Source organism: Schistocerca americana, chromosome 8, assembly GCF_021461395.2.
Source record: "Schistocerca americana isolate TAMUIC-IGC-003095 chromosome 8, iqSchAmer2.1, whole genome shotgun sequence".
Classification (NCBI taxonomy): Eukaryota; Metazoa; Arthropoda; class Insecta; order Orthoptera; family Acrididae; genus Schistocerca; species Schistocerca americana.
In genome coordinates this window covers 192825500-192847882 of record NC_060126.1, presented here as the reverse complement: position 1 = coordinate 192847882, position 22383 = coordinate 192825500, and the positions used below count along the sequence as shown (strand labels likewise).

General features: G+C 40.5%; 1 protein-coding gene across 1 annotated transcript in view; it reads left to right on the top strand.

Annotated features, from left to right (window-relative positions):
• Positions 1-22383, top strand: part of LOC124544808 (transcription termination factor 2) — a 317601-nt gene that overhangs the window by 264980 nt on the left and 30238 nt on the right. Inside the window, exon 15 of the mRNA XM_047123494.1 lies at positions 10925-11128. Coding sequence (XP_046979450.1) covers positions 10925-11128 — 204 coding nt within the window. The remainder of the gene's footprint in view (positions 1-10924; positions 11129-22383) is intronic.

Genomic DNA, 22383 nt, shown 5'->3' with positions numbered 1-22383 from the left:
TGGTCATGTGTGCGTGAAGTGTGCTTCACTTGTGTGAATGAATGCTATGTTGTTCTCTTTTTCTGACAAAGTCTGTGGCCTAAAGCGTATGTGTAAGCGTCTTTTAATTGTGCCTCTCTGCAACTTACTGTGTTACCTTTGTGGTATGTAGCAATCAGTCTTTCCTACATTGTTAGTATTCCTACCTAGAAGGTCCATTTTTTTATTTTACCATCCTTTCTGATATTTCAAAATCTGCTGCTGTTTCTGTGATTGTCAAACTTATAGGTTCCAAGTTACAATTTGTGTCTGTTCTTTATTATTGGATTCCTGCATGTTGCCATTCATTTCAGTCAGAAAATGTGCACACTCAGCGCAGTTTCCACATTGCTTACTTTTATTGGCTCGTTCAGTTTGCCATTTCACACTCGTAGCATTTACAACATGATATTCAATTGTAGTCTGTGCCCTTTGAATTTTCTGCTTCAAATACTGAAGCTCATCTCTGGTACTTACAGCTCATTTCAGGTGTGAAATATCAACTAATGATAAAACTTGGTCCAGATATTTATTTAATGCAGTCTTTCAAGCTGGACAAATTATCTGATTTGGCTTTATATTATGAAGATGTTGCTTCTTTGTCTTCTTCAGAGCACAAGCCTTATTTCCTGTTTTAATATCAACTGCCCAAATTCCTGTCTTCAAATTATAGTACTTTTTGCCACAGGAATTAAATCATTTTTCTTGTAAACTCTCATATTTAGTCAAAAGCAAGCCTTCATAGCATAGACGAACTTGAGATGTGTTGTCCAGTTTTGCTTCAGAGCATTGGAAGAACTCTTGTTCGCATTCACTAAAATCCATAAACAGTTTCAGGGCAGCCTTGTTTTTGTGTGGAAAATTACATGACACTTTGAAGCTCCACCTCCTTGCTATGTTGAGCAAGAAAGTAAGCTGCTTCCTTGTGTGTCCATTTCTACTCAATCGCAAAAGTATTACCTCCAAAATGCCGTTGGCTCAAATTGCAATTGAATGAAATTGTGCAAATTTTACACCACCAGAATAAAACATTCAATGAAGATATATGCACATAACTAAACAAGTATTAAACAAAACTAGTATTATTGTAAATACAGATCAGATTATAAGTGTTTCATTGTCTTGTAAAGCATATAAGAGCTACCTTTAGAGAAAAGAATCCACTCAGTACACAACAAACACAGATAGTTTGAACAAGACTGTACAAGAATGAAACTAACATAATTATTGCCAATTGTTAAAGCAGCTATTGACATGAGATTTTCTGCACATTGTGTACCTTATGGTATTTTCCACATGAAATTAGTCGGTTAAATAGCTACAGTTTTATATTTGTATAAAAATGCTGAAATGCAAACTTACTTTTAAACTTACAGCTATTTAACAAACTAATGTCACATAAAAAACCACAAGTTACACATTTAAGAGAGAATTAAATACTGTACGATATTGATTATGAACATTTTTATCATGCATGGCATTGTTCGACATGTAGTGCTCTTTGTTTGGGAAGAATTTTTGATAAGACAGGCCCCAAAAAATTATGGTTTTCAAATACTATTACCTCAAATTATTAGAACTACAAAAAAGAGAGGTCTATCCTTTTTACTTCATTCCTTATTCCATTTCATTTTTTACAAAAAGAATTTAGTAGAGCTGAACACATTAGAGATGTTTAAAACAACAGAAAAGATTGAAACTTCTGGTCCGGTTAAACCTGTGTGCTGCATGCTGAAACTCAAATTCATAACCTTTGTCTTTCATGGCGCATGTGCTCTTCTTAGAGTGTTAGTCCTGTAAGTTCTGTGAAGTTTGGAAGGTAGGAGATTAGGTACTGGCAGAAATAAGGTTGCAAGGACAGGTTGTGAAACATACTTTGATAGCTCCATTGGTAGATTCATTACCTGAGAAAGGCAAGGGTCCCAAGTTCAAGTCTTAGTCTTGCACACATTTTTAATCTGCCAGGAAATTTCACATCATTTCACATTCAGCTGCAGTATAAAAATTCCGTTCTTGAACAAAAAATGACTACTTATTTGCAGGTTTTGGGTTGTGAAGGAGGAACACTTAGAATGGAACCTGGATCAGTGTGGTGATGTGTATTCTTGGTTGTTGAGTGCAGTATTTGTGTGATGCCTAGTAATTGACTCAGAGTAATATGGAGGCAGCCAGGTATCAGTACACATACTCAGGCGCGCTGGGCCTCAGTTACTTTCTGTAATGTTTGAGCTCATTATCATTTATGAATGTCAGATACCTTTCATCACTATCCATCAAGGGTAATCTAAGAGCTGTGTTGTATGAGCGCAGGTTCCTCCAACTTTATTTTCTATATGATAATGCATGAGACACCTTTCCCACCATGTGAACACAATCCTGCAAGGTACTTGACTGAGCATGTTACAGATCAATTGAAACCAGCAGTGCATTGTTGCTGGAACTCTCATTGCACACAAGGTGACTTCAGGAGTGCTGCTCTCAAGGAGTTGAACAGGCTTGAGCAAACAAAGTGTGATATCGTGTGACAGGGGTGGGAGAGTCATAAGTTTTGTGATGTTAAATGTATAAATCTAAAGTATCACAACCCTATAAACTTCAGCTCTAATAAAATACTTTAAAATATTACTAACTGATCAACATTATTAAATAAGGTTTACATTTGTTCGCATCAGTTTTTGACACATGGCAGCACCACAAGTTCACACTTGCTGCAGCTACAATGCTGCCCATTGGCGACCTTTGATGTACGTGAAATGCCAATACTGCGTTTGAAGTGTTGACAAAAATAGCCATTGTGTCAATTTTGTGTTGTCAAAACAACTAGAACCAGTGGGCATAAAGTTAAGTTAGTGTTTTATATTATTTTAATTTTTTGTTCTCCCCACTAAAAATATATTTAGCGTTCTGTGGCTGATTGAAGAACAGAATAACCTATAACAACAAGTTTGGTTGTTTTATTAACTACTTACTATAAAGTAATTTCGGCCAGTTTCAGTGCTGTTTTCACTACACACACACACACACACACACACACACACACAAAGGATAGTTCCTGTCTGCACAGCTCAGAAAAGCTGGTGGTGGTGGTGGTGGTGGTGGTGGTGGTGGTGGTGGGTCCAGTAGACACGGGTTGTGAAGCACTCATTGAAATCTCACATGTTGTGCCACTGGGTGGTCCATCATGTTTATGTACCAGTTTGGCAGTGGCCATTCATTCTAGCTGACTTCTAGTTGGTTGTCATACCAATGTAAAACGCTGTGCAGCAGTTGCAGTAGATCTGATATATAACATGGCTGCTTTCACAGGTCGCCTAGCCTGTGATGGGGTGAGATAAGCTTATGACGGGACTGGAGTAGGTGGTGCTGGGTGGGTGGATTGGGCAGATCTTGCATCTGGGTCTTCCACAGGGGTGTGATCCCTGTGGCAGGGAACTGGGGGTGGGAGTGGCATAGTGATGGACTAGGATGTTGTGGAAGTTGGATGGGTGGCGGAAAACCACTTTGGGAGTATGTCCCTCATTTCAGGGCACGATAATAGATAATCAGAGCCTTGATAAAGGCCGTTGTTCTGTCGTTCCAGTCCAGGGTGGTATTGGGTGACAAATGGGATGCTTCTTTGTTATTGATTTTTGGAATGGATGTGAGAATCATGTGTTTGTTAGGATATGGCATGAGGGATCTGGTTGTGAATTATGTCTGGAGGTTATTGCCTGACTGAGAAGGCCTTTGTGTGGCCTTCAGCATACTGGCCAAGGGAGTTCTCATCACTGCAGATGTGTCAACCATGGGTGGCGAGACTGAGACAGGCAGTTTTTGGTGTGGAACAGGTGGCAGCTGTTAAAGTGCAGGTACTGTGGTGATTGGTGGGTTTGATGTGGACCAAGGTGTGGATGGAGCCCAAGGTGTGGATGGAGCCTTCTGAGAGGAGATCAACGTATAGTTAGGTGGCACGATGGATGGGAAAGAAGGTATTGATGGGAAAGAAGGTATTGAGGCTGTGGAGGAATGAGGATAAGGTGTCCTGGCCTTGGGTCCAGATTATAAAAATGTCTTCAATAAACCAGAAAAAGACCATGGGTTTCGAGTTTTGGGAAGCTAGGAATGTTTCGTGTAGGTGGCCCGTGGAGAGGTTGGCATAAGAGGGTGTCATGCAGGTGCACATGGCTGTGACACGAATTTATTTGTATACCTTCCCTTCAAAGGTGAAGTGTTTATGGGTTAGGATGTATTTGGTTAGGTATATGAGAAATGAAGTGGTGGGTTTGGAATGACGTGCATACATGCCTGAAGGAACAAACGCTGCTCGCGATCAACAGATCTATAAAATAGAAGAAACGTTTTCCCGGTCTGGCACAAATTGTTATATGTCACCAATAAACTGTGAAGCTGAAGTCCGATAGTGTTCATGATGTGAACACACATCTTCGGTTCCATACAGCTGTAGATGGCATAAGTGTCCATTGTGAGAGGTAGTGTTCAGTCGCAGCAAGGCCATGGGCGTGAGGGATGTTGGTTTATAAGGAGGTTGCATCAACAGTGACAAGTAGGGATCCAGGAGGTAAGGTTGTGGGGATGCTAGGTTTTGGAAAAACGGTTGGAGATGTTGATCAACAAAGGCCAGGATTCTTTGTGGGGGCTGTGTAACCAGCCACAATGGGGTTACCAGGATTGTTAGGTTTGTGGATTTTGGGGAGCATGTAGAAGATGGGTGGGGTTCTCGTTGGGGTGAGTAGGGTGATGGATTCAGGGAAAAGCTTCTGTGAAGAGCCTAGGGATGGGATTAAAGGTTGTTTTGGACATCTAGGATGGCGTCACTTTGGCAGAGCTTGTAGATGGAGGTGTCAGACAACTGGCGTAGGCCCTCTGCCAGGTAGTCACTCCTATTCATCACAACAATGGTGGAACATTTGTCTATCAGGAGGATGATCAGGTCAGGATCCATTTTTAGGTAGTGTAGAGCAGACCATTCTTCTATTTAAAGGCTGTTGTTCTTAGGAAGGGACCTGGGTAAGGATGGTGAGGCCAAGTTGGAAGTTAGGAAGACCTGGAAGGTGACCAGGGGATGGTTTGGTGGGATTGTGGAAAGGTCATGGCTGAGTGGTGGTATGAATTGGGACAGACAGGGTTTGATGTTAGGATTGGATTTGCTTTGGTTGAAGGTGTTGGTGGCAAAGAATTGTTTCCATTGTGGTCAGCAGGAGAAGGGGAGTAGATCTTTCACAAATCCAACATGGTTAAACTTGTGAATAGAGCTGAATGTGAGGACTTTGTATGGGACTGAAACTTCTGGGGGGAGGGGGAGCTGAGGATTTTGGCGGTGAGGTTAACAACAGTGTTCTGGGATTGTTTCAACTCTGGATTTCGTGGAGTGTTGGTAGGAATTTTTGGAGGACGTGGTAGGTTGAAAAGATCAGCTAGGCAGGGTCTGGGCACTATAAGGGATTGACAAAGAGGACACTATGGCTGGAATGGGGGTTGGATAGTGGTGCCCCAAGGTGGGGGTATTCAACATTTTATATGTTTACTTTCAATTACAGGAAGAAACAAAACAGGACATACCAGAAGACACTAAAGATGTTAATTTACAATCGATTGAAAGCCAGTTACTTCAGACAGTACCTAAATCAGTGCCTAGTCAGTACACTTAAGATGAAGCAACAAAAAAAAGCATTAAGGAAATATGTTAAAGGTGACTCTTAAAAACTTAATTTGACCTAGAAAACTGTGAAAGTAATTTTGACTTGGCAGCCGCTTTTAAAATTTGAAATACTATTGGTTGGCCTATAGTAGAAGAAAATCAGTCCAGTGTACTTGACGTCATCTCGGAGATTGCACGTTTTTGTGGTGTAGCTTATGGTTCGTGTCACACTGAAATTATAAGGTACTGCAAAACATTGGACAACTATTAGGTTCGCATTCGGGAGGACGACGGTTCAATCCCACGTCCGGCCATCCTGATTTAGGTTTTCCGTGATTTCCCTAAATCGCTCCAGGCAAATGCCGGGATGGTTCTTCTCAAAGGGCACGGCCGACTTCCTTCCCCGTCCTTCCCTAATCTGCTGAGACCAATGACCTCGCTGTCTGGTCTCCTTCCCCAAAACAACCCCCAACTATAAGGTAAACAAGGCTATACTACTAGTCGATCAGGGTTATACTCAAGACTTCTTCCCAGAAAAGTCAATACAGAAGAACAAAAAAAGCACATGGTAACTGTTCCTGTTAAATTGTGCAATCCAGACTCTTGCTACACATGAAGCTTAAAGATGACCAATTCTATACAGGTACGATAAGGAACCTTGAATCTTTAGCTTTAGTTTTAGGCCTTGGCCAAGTATTGTTTTTATCAAGGAATGATGAAGCACTTGTGCCATTATGTATTGAAATAGCGAAAGCTCAAGCACCAATAATAATGCGTCTTGGCTACTGTGTAAATTTGCCAGTTCATGATTTTGTTGTTATCGAAAAACAAACTTATTCACTGTATTTATGCAGATGTTGTAATAAAGATAGATGGTGAAGGGATCCTGAAGCTTTGACACCTCTGTGCCTACATTTGTAGCGAAAAACATTCTTCCTCTAATGCAGAGATTCATTCCACAGATATACATAGACTTTCTGAATTGCTTGCATTCAAAATTTAATGATAACTCAAGAATAATACTTTGTAAAACCTGCGTTTATCTTTATTAGTGATCGTGTTTCTGATGAAAATCCAAGATATGAGCAAATTATAGTTCCAACTGTTCAACATTTTAAAGATTTTGACTTTGATGCTATTTACATTACCACATATGCTCCAGGAAGAAGCAACAGCAGAAGAGTGGAGCAACAAATGGTGTCTCTTAGTTCTTAACTTGCTGTTGTATTAACACATGACTATTTTGTTTCACATCTTGATTCCAGCGATCAAACTATTGACTTGGAGCTAGAAAAACGGAACTTTGAGAGTGCAGGCATCGTCTTGGCTAATATTTGGAGCCAGTTGGTCATTTATACTATTTTGCTCTGGTTGACAAATACATTCTGCAAACAGATACCTCACTGAATATTGTACAGGCTAGGACATTGGAAAATGATGTTTCTTGGTACACAAATCATGTACATGAATCACAATATTTTTTACAAATTGTAAAATGGGAGTAGATCATTAGTTGTTGTGGTGTGTAATGATCTAGCCTGTGATGATTATTACAAGTGGGGTTTTTACTGCCACCTGCTTTGATTAAACAGACTTGAGACGGGTATGTACACATAGGAAAATTATGACTCCAAAGGTAAATTTGCTCCTCTGTTACTTCAGATATCTTCAGGTCTCTGATCGTCACCCACATTTGAAGCAAGTTCTATATGATCGCTATTGCCCTAGTGTTAAGGCATGTTTATTTAAATGATCATGTTCCATTTGTGGTCTACATTTTTCATCATACAAAGCCACTAACCAATACATGCAACCACATAAGAATCAACAATTGTTTTGCCCATCACAAAGATTTGATGCTATGCAGTTGGATGAAGATGATGTGATCACATAAAATGTTCCTAACGTTATCCAAATCAAGAACAAAGTGACTGCTATGCCAGACACGAATAATATACAGGAATGAGTTCAAAGTTCAAGGACACAAGTTGATTAAATTATGTAGTGTTCATTTGATTTGTTGTGTGTAATAAATTTTCTGAAATGTGTGATTCATTTAGGGTTTTATGAAAAACAGATTTTATATAGAATAATATAAACAATGTTGGAAGCACTATTTTAATTTAATAATTTCTAAATTTAAAACTGCAAAATATGTGATATTACACCTATGGAGGGGAGTCAAACAAATGTGATCACCTGGGACAGATTTGGGAAGTCTTATTTCTTCCTTCCCTGAACCCCTTGATTCTACACCCACACACACTTGCATATATTCTTCTGGTTCAAAATTTTCTTCGGCAACTACAACACATTTTCTGCAGCATTGTGTAATTAAAGGCTACACAGTTTTCTACAGCAGTTGGTTTTTACAGTTGTTACTTTTATTAAATTGTAACAAAGATGATGTGACTTACCAAGCGAAGCGCTGGCAGGTCGATAGACACACAAACTAACACAAACAAACAAACAAAATTCAAGCTTTCGCAACAAACTGTTGCCTCATCAGGAAAGAGGGAAAGACGAAAGGATGTGGGTTTTAAGGGAGAGGGTAAGGAGTCATTTCAATCCCAGGAGCGGAAAGACTTACCTTAGGGGGAAAAAAGGACAGGTATACACTCGCGCACACACACACACACACACATATCCATCCACACATATACAGACACAAGCAGACATATTTAAAGACAAAGTGTTTGGGCAGAGATGTCAGTCGAGGCAGAAGTGCAGAGGCAAAGATGTTGCTGAATGACAGGTGAGGTATGAGTGGCGGCAACTTGAAATTAGCGGAGATTGAGGCCTGGTGGGTAACGGGAAGAGAGGATATATTGAAGAGCAAGTTCCCATCTCCGGAGTTCGGATAGGTTGGTGTTAGTGGGAAGTATCCAGATAACCCGGACGGTGTAACACTGTGCCAAGATGTGCTGGCCGTGCACCAAGGCATGTTTAGCCACAGGGTGATTTCAGACAACACCACATACAAAGTTTGCTAAGGTAATCCCATTCCTGATGTCCAGGCGGAGCTTCAAGGAATCCTCAGAACCTTAGGCCCCCTGCAAAACCTTTCACCTGACTCCATCAACCTCCTGACCCCACCGACACCCCGCACCCCTACCTTCTACCTTCTTCCTAAAATTCACAAACCCAATCATCCCGGCCGCCCCATTGTAGCTGGTTACCAAGCCCCCACAGAACGTATCTCTGCCTACGTAGATCAACACCTTCAACCCATTACATGCAGTCTCCCATCCTTCATCAAAGACACCAACCACTTTCTCGAACGCCTGGAATCCTTACCCAATCTGTTACCCCCGGAAACCATCCTTGTAACCATTGATGCCACTTCCTTATACACAATATTCCGCACATCCAGGGCCTCGCTGCGATGGAGCACTTCCTTTCGCGCCGATCACCTGCTACCCTACCTAAAACCTCTTTCCTCATTACCTTAGCCAGCTTCATCCTGACCCACAACTTCTTCACTTTTGAACGCCAGACATACCAACAATTAAAGGGAACAGCCATGGGTACCAGGATGGCCCCCTCGTACGCCAACCTATTCATGGGTCGCTTAGAGGAAGCCTTCTTGGTTACCCAGGTCTGCCAACCCAAACTTTGGTACAGATTTATTGATGACATCTTCATGATCTGGCCTCACAGTGAAGAAGAACTCCAGAATTTCCTCTCCAACCTCAACTCCTTTGGTTCCATCAGATTCATCTGGTCCTACTCCAAAACCCACGCCAGTTTCCTTGACGTTGACCTCCATCTGTCCAATGGCCAGCTTCACACGTCCGTCCACATCAAACCCACCAACAAGCAACAGTACCTCCATTATGACAGCTGCCACCCATTCCACATCAAACGGTCCCTTCCCTACAGCCTAGGTCTTCGTGGCAAACGAATCTACTCCAGTCCGGAATCCCTGAACCATTACACCAACAACCTGACAACAGCTTTCGCATCCCGCAGCTACCCTCCCAACCTGGTACAGAAGCAAATAACCAGAGCCACTTCCTCATCCCCTCAAACCCAGAACCTCCCACAGAAGAACCACAAAAGTGCCCCACTTGTGACAGGATACTTTCCGGGACTGGACCAGACTCTGAATGTGGCTCTCCAGCAGGGATACGACTTCCTCAAATCCTGCCCTGAAATGAGATCCATCCTTCATGAAATCCTCCCCACTCCTCCAAGAGTGTCTCTCCGCCGTCCACCTAACCTTCGTAACCTGCTAGTTCATCCCTATGAAATCCCCAAACCACCTTCCCTACCCTCTGGCTCCTACCCTTGTAACCACCCCTGGTGTAAAACCTGTCCCATGCACCCTCCCACCACCACCTACTCCAGTCCTGTAACCCGGAAGGTGTACACGATCAAAGGCAGAGCCACGTGTGAAAGCACCCACGTGATTTACCAACTGACCTGCCTACACTGTGACGCATTCTATGTGGGAATGACCAGCAACAAACTATCCATTCGCATGAATGGACACAGGCAGACAGTGTTTGTTGGTAATGAGGATCACCCTGTGGCTAAACATGCCTTGGTGCACGGCCAGCACATCTTGGCACAGTGTTACACCGTCCGGGTTATCTGGATACTTCCCACTAACACCAACCTATCCGAACTCCGGAGATGGGAACTTGCTCTTCAATATATCCTCTCTTCCCGTTACCCACCAGGCCTCAATCTCCGCTAATTTCAAGTTGCCGCCACTCATACCTCACCTGTCATTCAACAACATCTTTGCCTCTGCACTTCCGCCTCGACTGTCATCTCTGCCCAAACTCTTTGTCTTTAAATATGTCTGCTTGTGTCTGTATATGTGTGGATGGATATGTGTGTATGTGCGAGTGTATACCTGTCCTTTTTTCCCCCTGAGGTAAGTCTTTCTGCTCCCGGGATTGGAATGACTCCTTACCCTCTCCCTTAAAACCCACATCCTTTCGTCTTTCCCTCTCCTTCCCTCTTTCCTGATGAGGCAACAGTTTGTTGCAAAAGCTTGAATTTTGTGTGTTAGTTTGCATGTCTATCGACCTGCCAGCGCTTCGCTGGGTAAGTCACATCATCTTTGTTTTTAGATATATTTTTCCCGCGTGGAATGTTTCCCTCTATTATATTCATATTATTAAATTGTAAGTTATATTGCAGTTCTGATAAGCTCTCCCCCCCCCCCCCCCCCTTTTATATTGTTGCTGCAGATCAGCTATTGCATTATTAAGTTTTAATAACTGTGCTTAGGTTGATATTTGTTTTCTATTACAGATGCTGGAAGAAGATGCAAAGGAAGTAGATGGTATTGAGGATGATTCTGGCATTGATCAGGATATGCTCTCAAAGTTGAGCAACTTGAGTCTAACAGAAGCAAATACTGAAGATGCCATCACCAATAGTGATGCCAATGAAATAGAAAAAAAAGTACTTGTTGAAAGTAATCCTGTATTTGATCTGAAGAGATGCAGTTCAAAAGTAAGCATGTTGTTGCTGAATAGAAACAAAGTTTCTAATCAGCTAATTAATGTTTTCATTTCAACTTTTTTATAAGTACAATGGAAAAAATCGTCACACATCCATAATGATATTCTACTATGTTATTCTCAGTATGTTAGTAATAAGAGGAATGTCTATCATCTACATTAATGAATACTTTTATAGTATGTCAGATTAACAAAATATAAATTGTTTCTGTGTACTGCTCATGAATTTTTATGTAAACAGCCAGATGTGTTTTATCTTTTTAGCAAGATGTCCTTAGTGGTTCTCAGTAAAATGTCTGATTAATTACTTGAAGATCAGGCAGTTTTCCCTGAAGTACTTTTTCCTGCAGAGTCACTTCAGTTTTGTAATCGAATGCATCAAACTGCTATTTTTGCTACTGCATATTGTATTAGGCTTACAGCCATGGAAACTTCACACTTCTCTCTGTTAGTTTTTTGAAGAGTGTTGTTACTTTTGCCTCATATTGATGTCCTCTGTAACACATGAAATGAACATGTTATTATGCATGCTCTTTGGTTCAGCAACATCTAATACAGAAATCAGTATTCTTTTGTTTCACCATAGCTGGTTTCACATTAAATGATAACAGTGGGTGCTTATTTTCATGACAGAGTTCTCATGTAAAGTAAAGCATTCCCAGAAACAACCAAACTAACCATTAGCCTAATATCATGTGCATCACCAAAAATGGCATGTGAAATGTTATGTTATTAAATTATAGTGAGTATATGAAAAAGTATGACATTCAAGCAGTGTGTGATCTTCTAGTAATGAATTACACATTTTACTATCTTCTTCTTCTTCTTATTTTTGAGGCAAAATATGTCTGGTTGTATAAACAAAAATTCATGTGTGGCATGCTAAAAGGCATTTTCTCAGTAACTAGTGCAATTTGTGTGCTGCAAAAAATAAGCACAACAAGAAGATTGTCACAAAATATGGTAGTAATCATACTTAAATTTCCTCTCACACAAGTGAAAGGGTGCTGCAATCCATTGTGTGGACATGCGCAGTCACTTCATAGATTGCTCGTGCGTGGGCAAATTGCAGTGACCAGTCGCTGATCGCATGTGAATTACAGCGATCTGATGGATCGCATACAATTCGTTAATGCAGTATGGCTGCCTGGAAGGCTAGCTGTGATGTGTGGTAATATGGCTGTGACTTGTTTGTCTAGGTATTAAGCATTGTTGTGTTGTTTTGTTTCATTTCACCTTTCCCACATTGAATAAGAATATTATGTTAGAATTTATAGTTGTTCAGGAACCACAAATTACATTGTAGAGTGAGTTGCCATTTGTAGTGGGAAGTAATAGGTAATACACCCTCTGATTATGCAGTTATTAGCATTTTGGAGCACAAGATTTAGAAATAGTATTGATGGGAAGTTCACAGTTATAGTCACTATACACTCAGCTGAATCTGATGATTTTGTGATATTTATGAAACAATTTCATGCATTATTAAATTTATTAACTTCTAAACAGAATGATGTACCATAATATTAAATGGACTCTCCCTCGTACAGTTTATAATGAGTTATGATAATCTTCACTGCCACTATTGATAACAATTCTACACTTTGAGATTTGCAAACAGGTTGTGTAAATACTCACAGTTAGTTTATAACACTAATGAATAAAAAAAAAATTAGTGACTAGTAAAGGAAAAATGAATTGTGTTAGTGCATTGGAAAGATGTACACAACACATTTGGCATCAGTGAAAAAAATAATATATACTGTAAAGTAATCAACACTTCCCAAGAAAAGGATTTCAAAACAACTTTAATTAATTACAATTCTAGTTTTTTTAACTATTTTTTTTTTCCAAATATTCATGTGGATATGATGAACATACAAGTTCATTTTTCACAACAGAAATTCTCAATAAAATGGCTTTAGTAATAACAGGTGAAATTGCTGATATTTAGTGGGATTGAGACAAGTGACTGATTGCAGCAGTAGTGCATGCGACATATTGCTGGGATCCAGCACTTGTGTGTGCGACCCTTAAAAAATATAATTAAGAACCCTAGATTGGGGGCAGGCAGGGGGGGAGAGGGTGGGTTGGGGTAGGGGAGGATGAACACTGATGATAGGCATATTTAAAAGTGAAAACACAAATCATAGCTTTTGGAACTATTATTGTAGTTCTATTATCTGCTCCTCTCACCCTGAGGTCTTGGTGACTTGCCACTCCATTCTAACCTTTCCCATCCTATCCCTTTGTCCTCTCTGAGGAACAAACTACTAGTTTCAGAAGCTGGTATTAATGTTTCCACTTTTAAATGCTCTAGTGGCAGTACTGAAAGTTTGCCTTATTAAGCTAAGTAATGGCTATCCATGCGATTGCAATATTATAGTTTTCTCAAGTAAATTATCTGCTTCTTATCATTCATCTTAGAATATTCACTATTAAAATTTTAACACAAGTCTTTTTTGTCTTCTCTAAAAGCTTTGTAGACTGTTCTTTAAACAGTTGTATATATTGACAACAGCCTCACAATACTCTTACTTTCATACAAATTTTGCTGTCGGTAACTAATTACAGTTTGAAAACATTAATAGCATTCATAATATTAGAAGGAGAAATGACTTATACTGTCCCTTATTCTTCTTTAGTGCGACACTGAAAGGAGTGTGCAACTCAGCCATAAAAATCCTGTTTTTTTTTTTTATCTATTACATAATAAAATTAACTTCGAATATAAATTGAGATCTTATCTGCTTCGCATTTACTTCATCTTCACAGAATATTTCTCTGTCCCCTTGTATATAGTTCCATGACGTGGTCTTGCAAATATAATACATGGTTTGGGATAATATACCAAACACATGCAGATTTAAAGTCGTCTTAGGCATGTCGTAATCAATGGGTAGACAAGTTCTTGATTATGTAACAAGGAAATACAAGAAAGTGGTGAACAGTATTATGAGAAGGAAAGTAGCTATTCATCATATTGTGGAGATGCCAAGTCGCAGATAGGCACAACAAAAAGATTTTCACACGTAAAGCTTTTGTCAACAACATCCTGGATTTTCCATTGTTTGAGGAAAGTGATTAATATTTATAGTGTATATAAAGAAAGAGTTAGAATATGTTGACAGCTCACTTTGGCCACAGATAGCACAGTTATGACATGGAGGTTATATCATAACAAAGTTTTTGTAAAATTGGTGGGCCCAATATTCTTTGTGTATATCAGAGTTGCTCAGTCACCAGGATCAAAGTCATTGCATATTTAGGAACAACTATCGCAAACGATTTACGGTGGAATGATGACAAACATAGCAATGGGAAAGGCAGAAGGAAGATTATGATTTAATTTTCTGTCAATAATTAAGTTACTAGACATGAAGTACAAGCTCATCAATGATGATGAAGGAAATCAGCCAGTTTTTCCCCTAAAAGAATCGTCACACCATTCACCTTGATTGATTTCAGAATACCATGAAAAACTTAAATCTGGAAAGTCAAACTGTGATTTGAACCCTACTCCTTCAGATTGTAAGTTAGTTGTCTTAACCACTGTGTTACTTCGTAAGACATGGGAAAGGTAGATGTCACACTTAAGATCCATGGGAAGAAATCCAAAAATATTGATCATTCATTGGAGAGATTGTTGACAGATAACAATATAACCAATTCTTGAGTATTGTTTGACAGCCTTGGGTCCTTTACAAGATGGAAGGGGGAAAACGAGATGCAAAGAAGAACTCTATACAATTTTTCATGGTGTTGTGTAAAGAGCATCACAAAATCTTTGACAAAATCAAAAAGTGACTCCAAAAGGAGGATTTAAATCATGAAAATGCTTAATATAAATGTGGTAGATGGTCAAAGATTTTTATGGCTCCTCTGTGCCTCTCTAAATCTAAGTGATGCATGAGCAAGTCATTTCTCATCCTAGTATTGTATTTATGAATGTTGGTATTGTTTTCAAATTATGATTAATAGACAACAAACTTTATATGTGAGTAAATGCACTATGTGGCTGTTGTCAATTACCCTCAATAAAGAGTCGTTCAAAAAACAGTACTGCAAGACGCTAGTGAGTTAAATTGGGAAAAGTAAGGCAGCTTTTTGGCATTTTCATCTCTAGTGTCTACTGCTGCCCTTAATCAAAAGTCCAGTAGACATTTGTGTAGATCTGTAATATTTAACTTCAAGCTCAGGTTCTTCTCAATATGTATAAACTCCTAAAAATTTGGGATATTATTTTTTGTCTATTGATTTCTTTTTCATTCATTATTTTAGATTGGTGTTCAGCGGGATTTCTTTGACATCTTTTTGTAACTTTTGCCTGTACATTTTGCACAACTTGAAATACTGTTGTGGTGTCAAGCCTGTGAACCAAATTTTTTCCCCTGCCTAGCTTTTACACCAAAATTTAATGTTTGTGATTGACAGGAGCTTTCTGGAGTGCAATTTTCAGTGTACAATAGAGACAGTCAGGTGCAAGTAGGTAACGGATCTCTGTAATATTATACTGTTTGTGTTCACTTCACATGGGTAATATTTAACTTACCTAGCATTTATACACATAAATATAGACTCGTTCTGTAAACAAACTATATGCCCTGCAGCCAGGTGACTCGCGAGTTTTGGTGTTCTCGTAAAGGTAAGTCATTTTAGATTATAACAACATTTAGTTTAGTACTGATTCATGGTAAATAGGTGTATTAGTGTGTTTTTTAAGCGTACCATTAAAGGTTTCATTTTTCTTTACATAATATAGCAGAAAACCTGAAAAGATCGTACAGTTGGTTTGTAGTCGTATTTTCTGTTTACATTTTGCCACAGCGAATCTATAAACTTTCGTTTAATTGTTCTTTGCTCTCTCCAGCAATTTAACTGTAGTGTACCTCTTTATTATTTAACTCACATTTTCGGAAAGTAGCGTAAAGTTCAAGTTGTTGTTTCAGAAACTTTGCACTGTTGCTTTTGTTTACATATAGTTGTGTATAGCCCAAATTAGTGGAATCAGATTTTCATGTTTATCTGTAATTTAACAGACTTATTCATAATAAACTATTGCGTTTATCATGAGTGAAAAGTGCTTGACTTGCCGTAGAATTGTTAGGTCGGGGCTTTGGTGTGACGGGTGCTGTAGTATTTTCTATGTGGGTGACTGTAGTTTCATGGGAGTAGGGGAAGTAAATGAGACTCATCAGTGGTTTTGTAGGATATGTGGTAGAGATAACAAGATATTAGAACAGAAGGGAAAAATTGCTGTCCTTCAGGCTGAGTTAGAAAAGGCCAGGGGAGACTTTGTCAGGTTAAGGAGGGAAAATGGCAAAGAGAGATGGGAAGTGGCAACAGGAGGAACAAGCCTAGAACTTCATCTGACAGCTTCGTGGTGAATGTGGAAAATAGATTTCACCTGTTGCTTCAGTTAGAAGCTGGTGAGCCTCAAGAAGCTGCAGGTGTAGACAGGGCACAACAAACTTTCAGCAGCAAATTGAAAAGTAAGAATGTAGGAAAATCAATAAAGAGAAAGAAAGTGTTGTTGTTAGGTGGTTCCCATGGAAGAGGTGTTGGCCAACTTTTGCAGGATGAACTGGGATCAGAATACCAGATCAGGAATTTTTTTAAACCGTGCTGGTCTGGGGCAGGTAACAGAGGATTTAGGATCACTTTGCAAAGATTTCACTAAGGAAGACACTGTGGTTATAGTGGGTGGGCCAGGTAATAGTATTGACAGAGAACCTGGGTACAGTAGATAGTGTGACCTGGCAAAGATTGCATTAGCATCAAAGCATACTAGTGTTGAGTTTGTATCTATTCTTGGGCGCCATGACCGACCTAATTTGAACTCTTCTGTGAGGAGAGTTAATTTTGAATTGGAATGGCTGCTGACGTTGGATGAAGGGTCACACATTGGTGTGGTTCCTGTTGTTTCTCTGTCAATAGGTGGGATTATACTAGGCATGACCTTCACCTCAACAGGAAAGGGAAGGGTAAAGTGGCTGGGAAAATAGCAAGAAAGTTAAGGGGGGAGGCACTGTCATGAGTGATAAAATACCAGTGGTTATAGGGTTGAGAAAAGATCCTTTTTTTAGGGTACGGAGGACAGAAAGAAACAAAGTTTTAAGAGAAGTTAGGATTGAGACAAACCTTCAGTTTTAGAAAGAAACCAAAAAAACATAATTCTAGCTCATTACATCAGCATAAACAGCTGTTGATTAATAATTTTCAACAATCAGCAGAAATTTCAACTCTACACAATTTTAACTAAGTAAATGTGGAATGTCAGCTGTTTTTATTGCATCAGAATATTCAAGGACTGAGAAATAAAATTAATGAATTAATTATCTGCATAGATGAATTAGAGTCCTCAAACCCAGCTGCCATAATCTGCCTCTCTGAACATCATGTGACCACTGGTATAGAACTTTTAAGTGTTACAGGATTTAGCTTAGCATCTCACTTTTATAGAGCAGAAATGGAGAAAGGAGGAGTTGCCACATTCATCAGGAACTGTCATAAATTTAAGAACATAGACATTCATAAATTTTGCCTATAGAAGCATGTGCAATATAAGTATAATTTCATAAAAAATCCTTCGTAATATTAAGTGTATATAGAGCATCTGCAGATAACTTTAATCTGTTCATAAACCACATTGAAGCTGTACTGGCGCATTTAACAATCAAAAACAAAGAAATAGTGGTTGCTGATGACTTCAGTGTAGAATTCCTTAAAGACTCTCTCAGTAAGAACTTATTTGAGTTAGTAACACTGTTATTCAACTTAATTCCGACTGTAAAGTTCCCAACTAGGGTAGCCAATTGCTCACAAACAAACTTTGATAATATATTTCTAGAAAAGTCCAATGAACAAAATTATATTACAAAACCAATAGTCAATGGCCTCTCAGACCACGACATGCAGTTCCTTCTGTTAAATGTTAATACTGAACAGGATTTAAAATCTGTTAAATCTGAACTCAAGAGGGTAATCAATAAGCCAAAAATTGATTATTTTAGGACACTCCTCAGAGCCATTCACTGGAGTGATGTTTACAGTGCTCATGGCATGAATGAAAAATATAACACTTTTGCTAATAAAGTGCTTACCATATTTGAACGCCATTTTCCCCCAAAACTAACCAAGGTTAAAGCAAAGTTTACAAAGAAGCCATGGATTACTCAAGGAATAGAGGTATCTATTCCTTGATCCTTGGGTCTTCTGTTTGACAGAAAACTGTGCTGGTTCTCCCACGTTTCCTATCTTTCGGCTTGCTGTCTGCAACCCCTCAACACCCTCCGTGTCCTGAATGGTACCTCCTGGGGAGTGGACCAAGTGGTCCTTCTCCGCCTCTATTGCACCATAGTCCACTCGAAATTGGGCTATGGAAGCATAGTTTACTCCTCTGCTCGGCCGTCTATTTTTTGGCGTCTCGACTCTGTCCACCACCATGGATTACATTTAGCGTCTGGAGCTTTTTACACCAGCCCTGTGGAAAGCCTTTATGCTGAGACTGCTGAACCTCCACTGTCCAATCGGTGAGCTGTCCTTCTGAGTCATTATGCTAGCCATCTGTCTTCCATGCCTGCTAATCCGGCCCATGACGTTTTTTCGACGCCTCCTTGGATTTAGGGTATGCAGGCTGCCCTTCCTCTCTACTACCACCGGGAGTCCACTTACGTCAACTGCTACGTTCGCCTTCCTTCCACTTTCCTAGAACTTTCTTGACAACTTGGGGTACAGCACCGCCTTGGGTTCGGCCCCAGACCTGCCTGCTCCGTGACCTTTGTCAGTTTCCCAAGGATGGTACCCCTTCTCTTGTTTATCATCAGGAATTTGCTGCTCTATGCGCACAAATGAAGGATGCCACATTTATTTACACTGATGGCTCAAAAACATCAATTGGTGTTGGGAGTGCCTATATTGTTGGCGACACCCCTAATCAATTTAGGCTTCCCGACCAGTTTTCGGTTTTTACTGTGGAGCTTTACGCTGTCCTCCAGGCTGTTCAATACATCCGTCGCCATCAGCAGATACAGTTTATTATATGCTCAGATTCGCTCAGCTCTCTCCTCAGTCTCCAAGCTCTCTACCCTGTCCACCCTCTGGTCCACTGGATTCAGGACTGCCTCCACTTGCTCCACTTGGGTGGGTGGGGGGTGTCTCTGTGGCAATCCTCTGGATCCCAGGACATGTTGGTATCTGTGGAGATCCTCTGGATCCCAGGACATGTTGGTATCTGTGGAAACAAGGCGGCTGATATAGCGGTCAAGGCTGCAGTCTCTCTTCTTCAGCCTGCTGTTCGCATGGTTCCCTTCGCCGATCTACGGAGTGTTTTATGTCGTCATGTTGCTCTTTTATGGCATACACATACACTTCCCAATAATAAATTGCAGGACGTGAAGGCTCTTCCCTGTGCTTGGACCTCTTCCTCTCGTACTCGTCGTCGAGAGGAGGTAATTTTAACTAGACTCCGGATAGGGCACTGTCTTTTTAGCCATCGACATCTTTTAAGCAGCGATCCTCCCCCGCTTTGTCCCCACTGCTCTCAACTGCGGACGGTGAGACACCTTCTACTTGAGTGCCCCTATTTTAGTCTGTTACGCACCTGTCTACAGCTGTCGCCTGATATATCTTCCATTTTAGCAGATGACACACGCTCAGCCGATCGCGTTCTCGAGTTTATTAGTGTCAGTGAGATGACGTCAGTCATTTGAAGCTCTTTTAGGGGACAAACAACCCCTCCGTTTTTAGTTTCCCCCCTTTTTTTGAGTTTCGCCCCCAAGACGAAGACGTAGGTTGATTTAGGTTTATAATACTGTAATATTTAGTAGCTGTTATACAGCTGACTACCGGTAACAGTTTGTCTTGTTTCATTGGCGATTGGAAATTAACTCCTACAATCCAGATTTTATTTTTAGTAAGGCATCTGTGTGTCTTGGTGTTGCTGAATACCAGGGCGGCCAATTGCCACAGAACTGGTTAGGCACCTTGGAAACTCCCACGTTCCATGCTATCTCCTATTGGCTAGGGGCATTTCAGAAAAATAAATGATGGTCAGATTAGTAATTTCAAACAATGGAAAATCCAGGAGGAAATAATGACAATATTATGAGGAGGATAGACTGCTACTCACCATATAGTGGAAATGTTGAGTTGCAGACAGGCACAACAAAAAGACCACTAAAAAAGTAAGCTTTTGCCCGAAAGGCCTTCATGTGAATTAGATAGCACGCATACACACTGTTGCAAACACAATTCGCACACAGGTGACCACTGTTTATGGCTGCTGAGGCCAGGCTGGCACTAAATTTTTTGCCTTATCGACTAATCTAAGGAAGATCATGTGCAGGTAGGGTGATTTAGTGAATTCCTTAGCTATGTTTAGCTCATCATTGTATAAGTTTTTAATCTTTGCACTGACAGTCATTTCAGTTCTGGCTGATATCACCAGGGAGATTACATTTAAATTTAATATGCAATAAGTGTTGATCTGCAATTACAGGTTAACTCTTCAGAAACAACCAAATACAGAAGGCCCTCTCTTTGACAGTCGCCTTGAAAGCATGAGGTTAAGGAAACAGTCTACAAGCAAGGCACAACAAAACTACCATCATTGTTCTTTCAGTCTTGCATTGCACCATTAGTGTACATCATATATACACATACACTAAAGCACCAAAGAAACTGGTATAGGCATGCATATTCAAATACAGGTATATGTAAACAGGTAGAATACGGTGCTGTGGTCAGCAACGTATAAGACATCAAGTGTCTGGCGCAGTTGTTAGATTGGTTACTGCTGCTACAATGGCAGGTTATCGAGATTTAAGTGAATTTGAACATGGTGTTACAGACTACACATGCTGGTTCGCAGCATTTCCGAGGTAGTGATGAAGTGGGGATTTTCCCGCCTAGTTCACGAGCATGCGGCTACTATCAGGAATTCGGAAAACAACAAATCTCCGACATTGTTGTGGCCGGAAAAGATCCTGCAAGAATGACAACTGAAGAGAATCGTTCAGCATGACAGAAGTGCAACCCTTCCGCAGATTGCAGTGCTGGGCCATCATCAAGTGTCAGTATGTGAACCATTCAATGAAACATCGGTAATATGGGCTTTTGGAGCCGAAGGCCCACTCGTGTACCCTTGATGACTGCGAGACACAAAAGCTTTACACCTTGCCTGGGCCTGTCAACACCGACATTGGACTGTTGATGACTGGAGACATGTTGCCCGGTGAGACGGCTCTCATTTCAAATTGTATCGAGTGGATGGATGTATACAGTTAAAGAGAAGACCTCATGAATCCATGGACCCTGTATGTCCGCAGGGGACTGTTGACACTGGTGGAGGCTCTGTAATGATGTGGGGCATGTGCAGTTGGAGTGATACGGGACCCCTGGTACCTCTAGATATGACTGACTGGTGAAAAGTACGTAAGCATCCTGTCATGTCCATTGTGCATTCCGACGGACTTGGGCAATTCCAACAGGACAGTGTGACACACCACACATCCAGAATAGCTACAGAGTGGCTCCAGGAACACTCCTCTTAGTTGAAACATTTCCACTGGCCACCAAACTCCACACACATGAACATTATTGAGCAAATCTGTGATGCCTTGCAACGTGCTATTCAAAAGAGATCTCCACCCCCTCATACTGTTACGGATTTATTGACAGCCCTGCATGATTCGTGGTGTCAATTCCCTCCAGCACTACTTCAGACACCAGTCTAGTCCATGCCACGCCGTGCTGCGGCACTTCTGCATCCTCACGGGGGCCCAGTACGATATTAGGCAGGTATACCCGTTTCTTTGGCTCTTCACTGTATGAGCAGTTCACACACTTGTAATCGTTCTGATACTAATATTTCTGTTGAGTGCTCCAACGGTTGACTGTTTAAGTGGAACTACGATACCTATAACAGTAGGCAAGGTAATGCTCTTGTACTAGGGGAGAAATTGGAGTAACACAAGGTATTTAGACAGATGGTTATTTTGTGTAAAATTTGGGAAAATTAGTACCTGGGAATATCTAAATTTACTGCTTCGAATAAAAATTGTGTGTGTGTGTGTGTGTGTGTGTGTGTGTGTGTGTGTGTGTGTGTGTGTGTGTGTGAGAGAGAGAGAGAGAGAGAGAGAGAGAGAGAGAGAGAGAGAGAGAGAGAGAGAGAGAGAGAGAGAGAGATTCTTCTTTAGAAGAACTCCTCTTGGCTGAAAACTCAAATATATTATCAGTTCTGCCTGT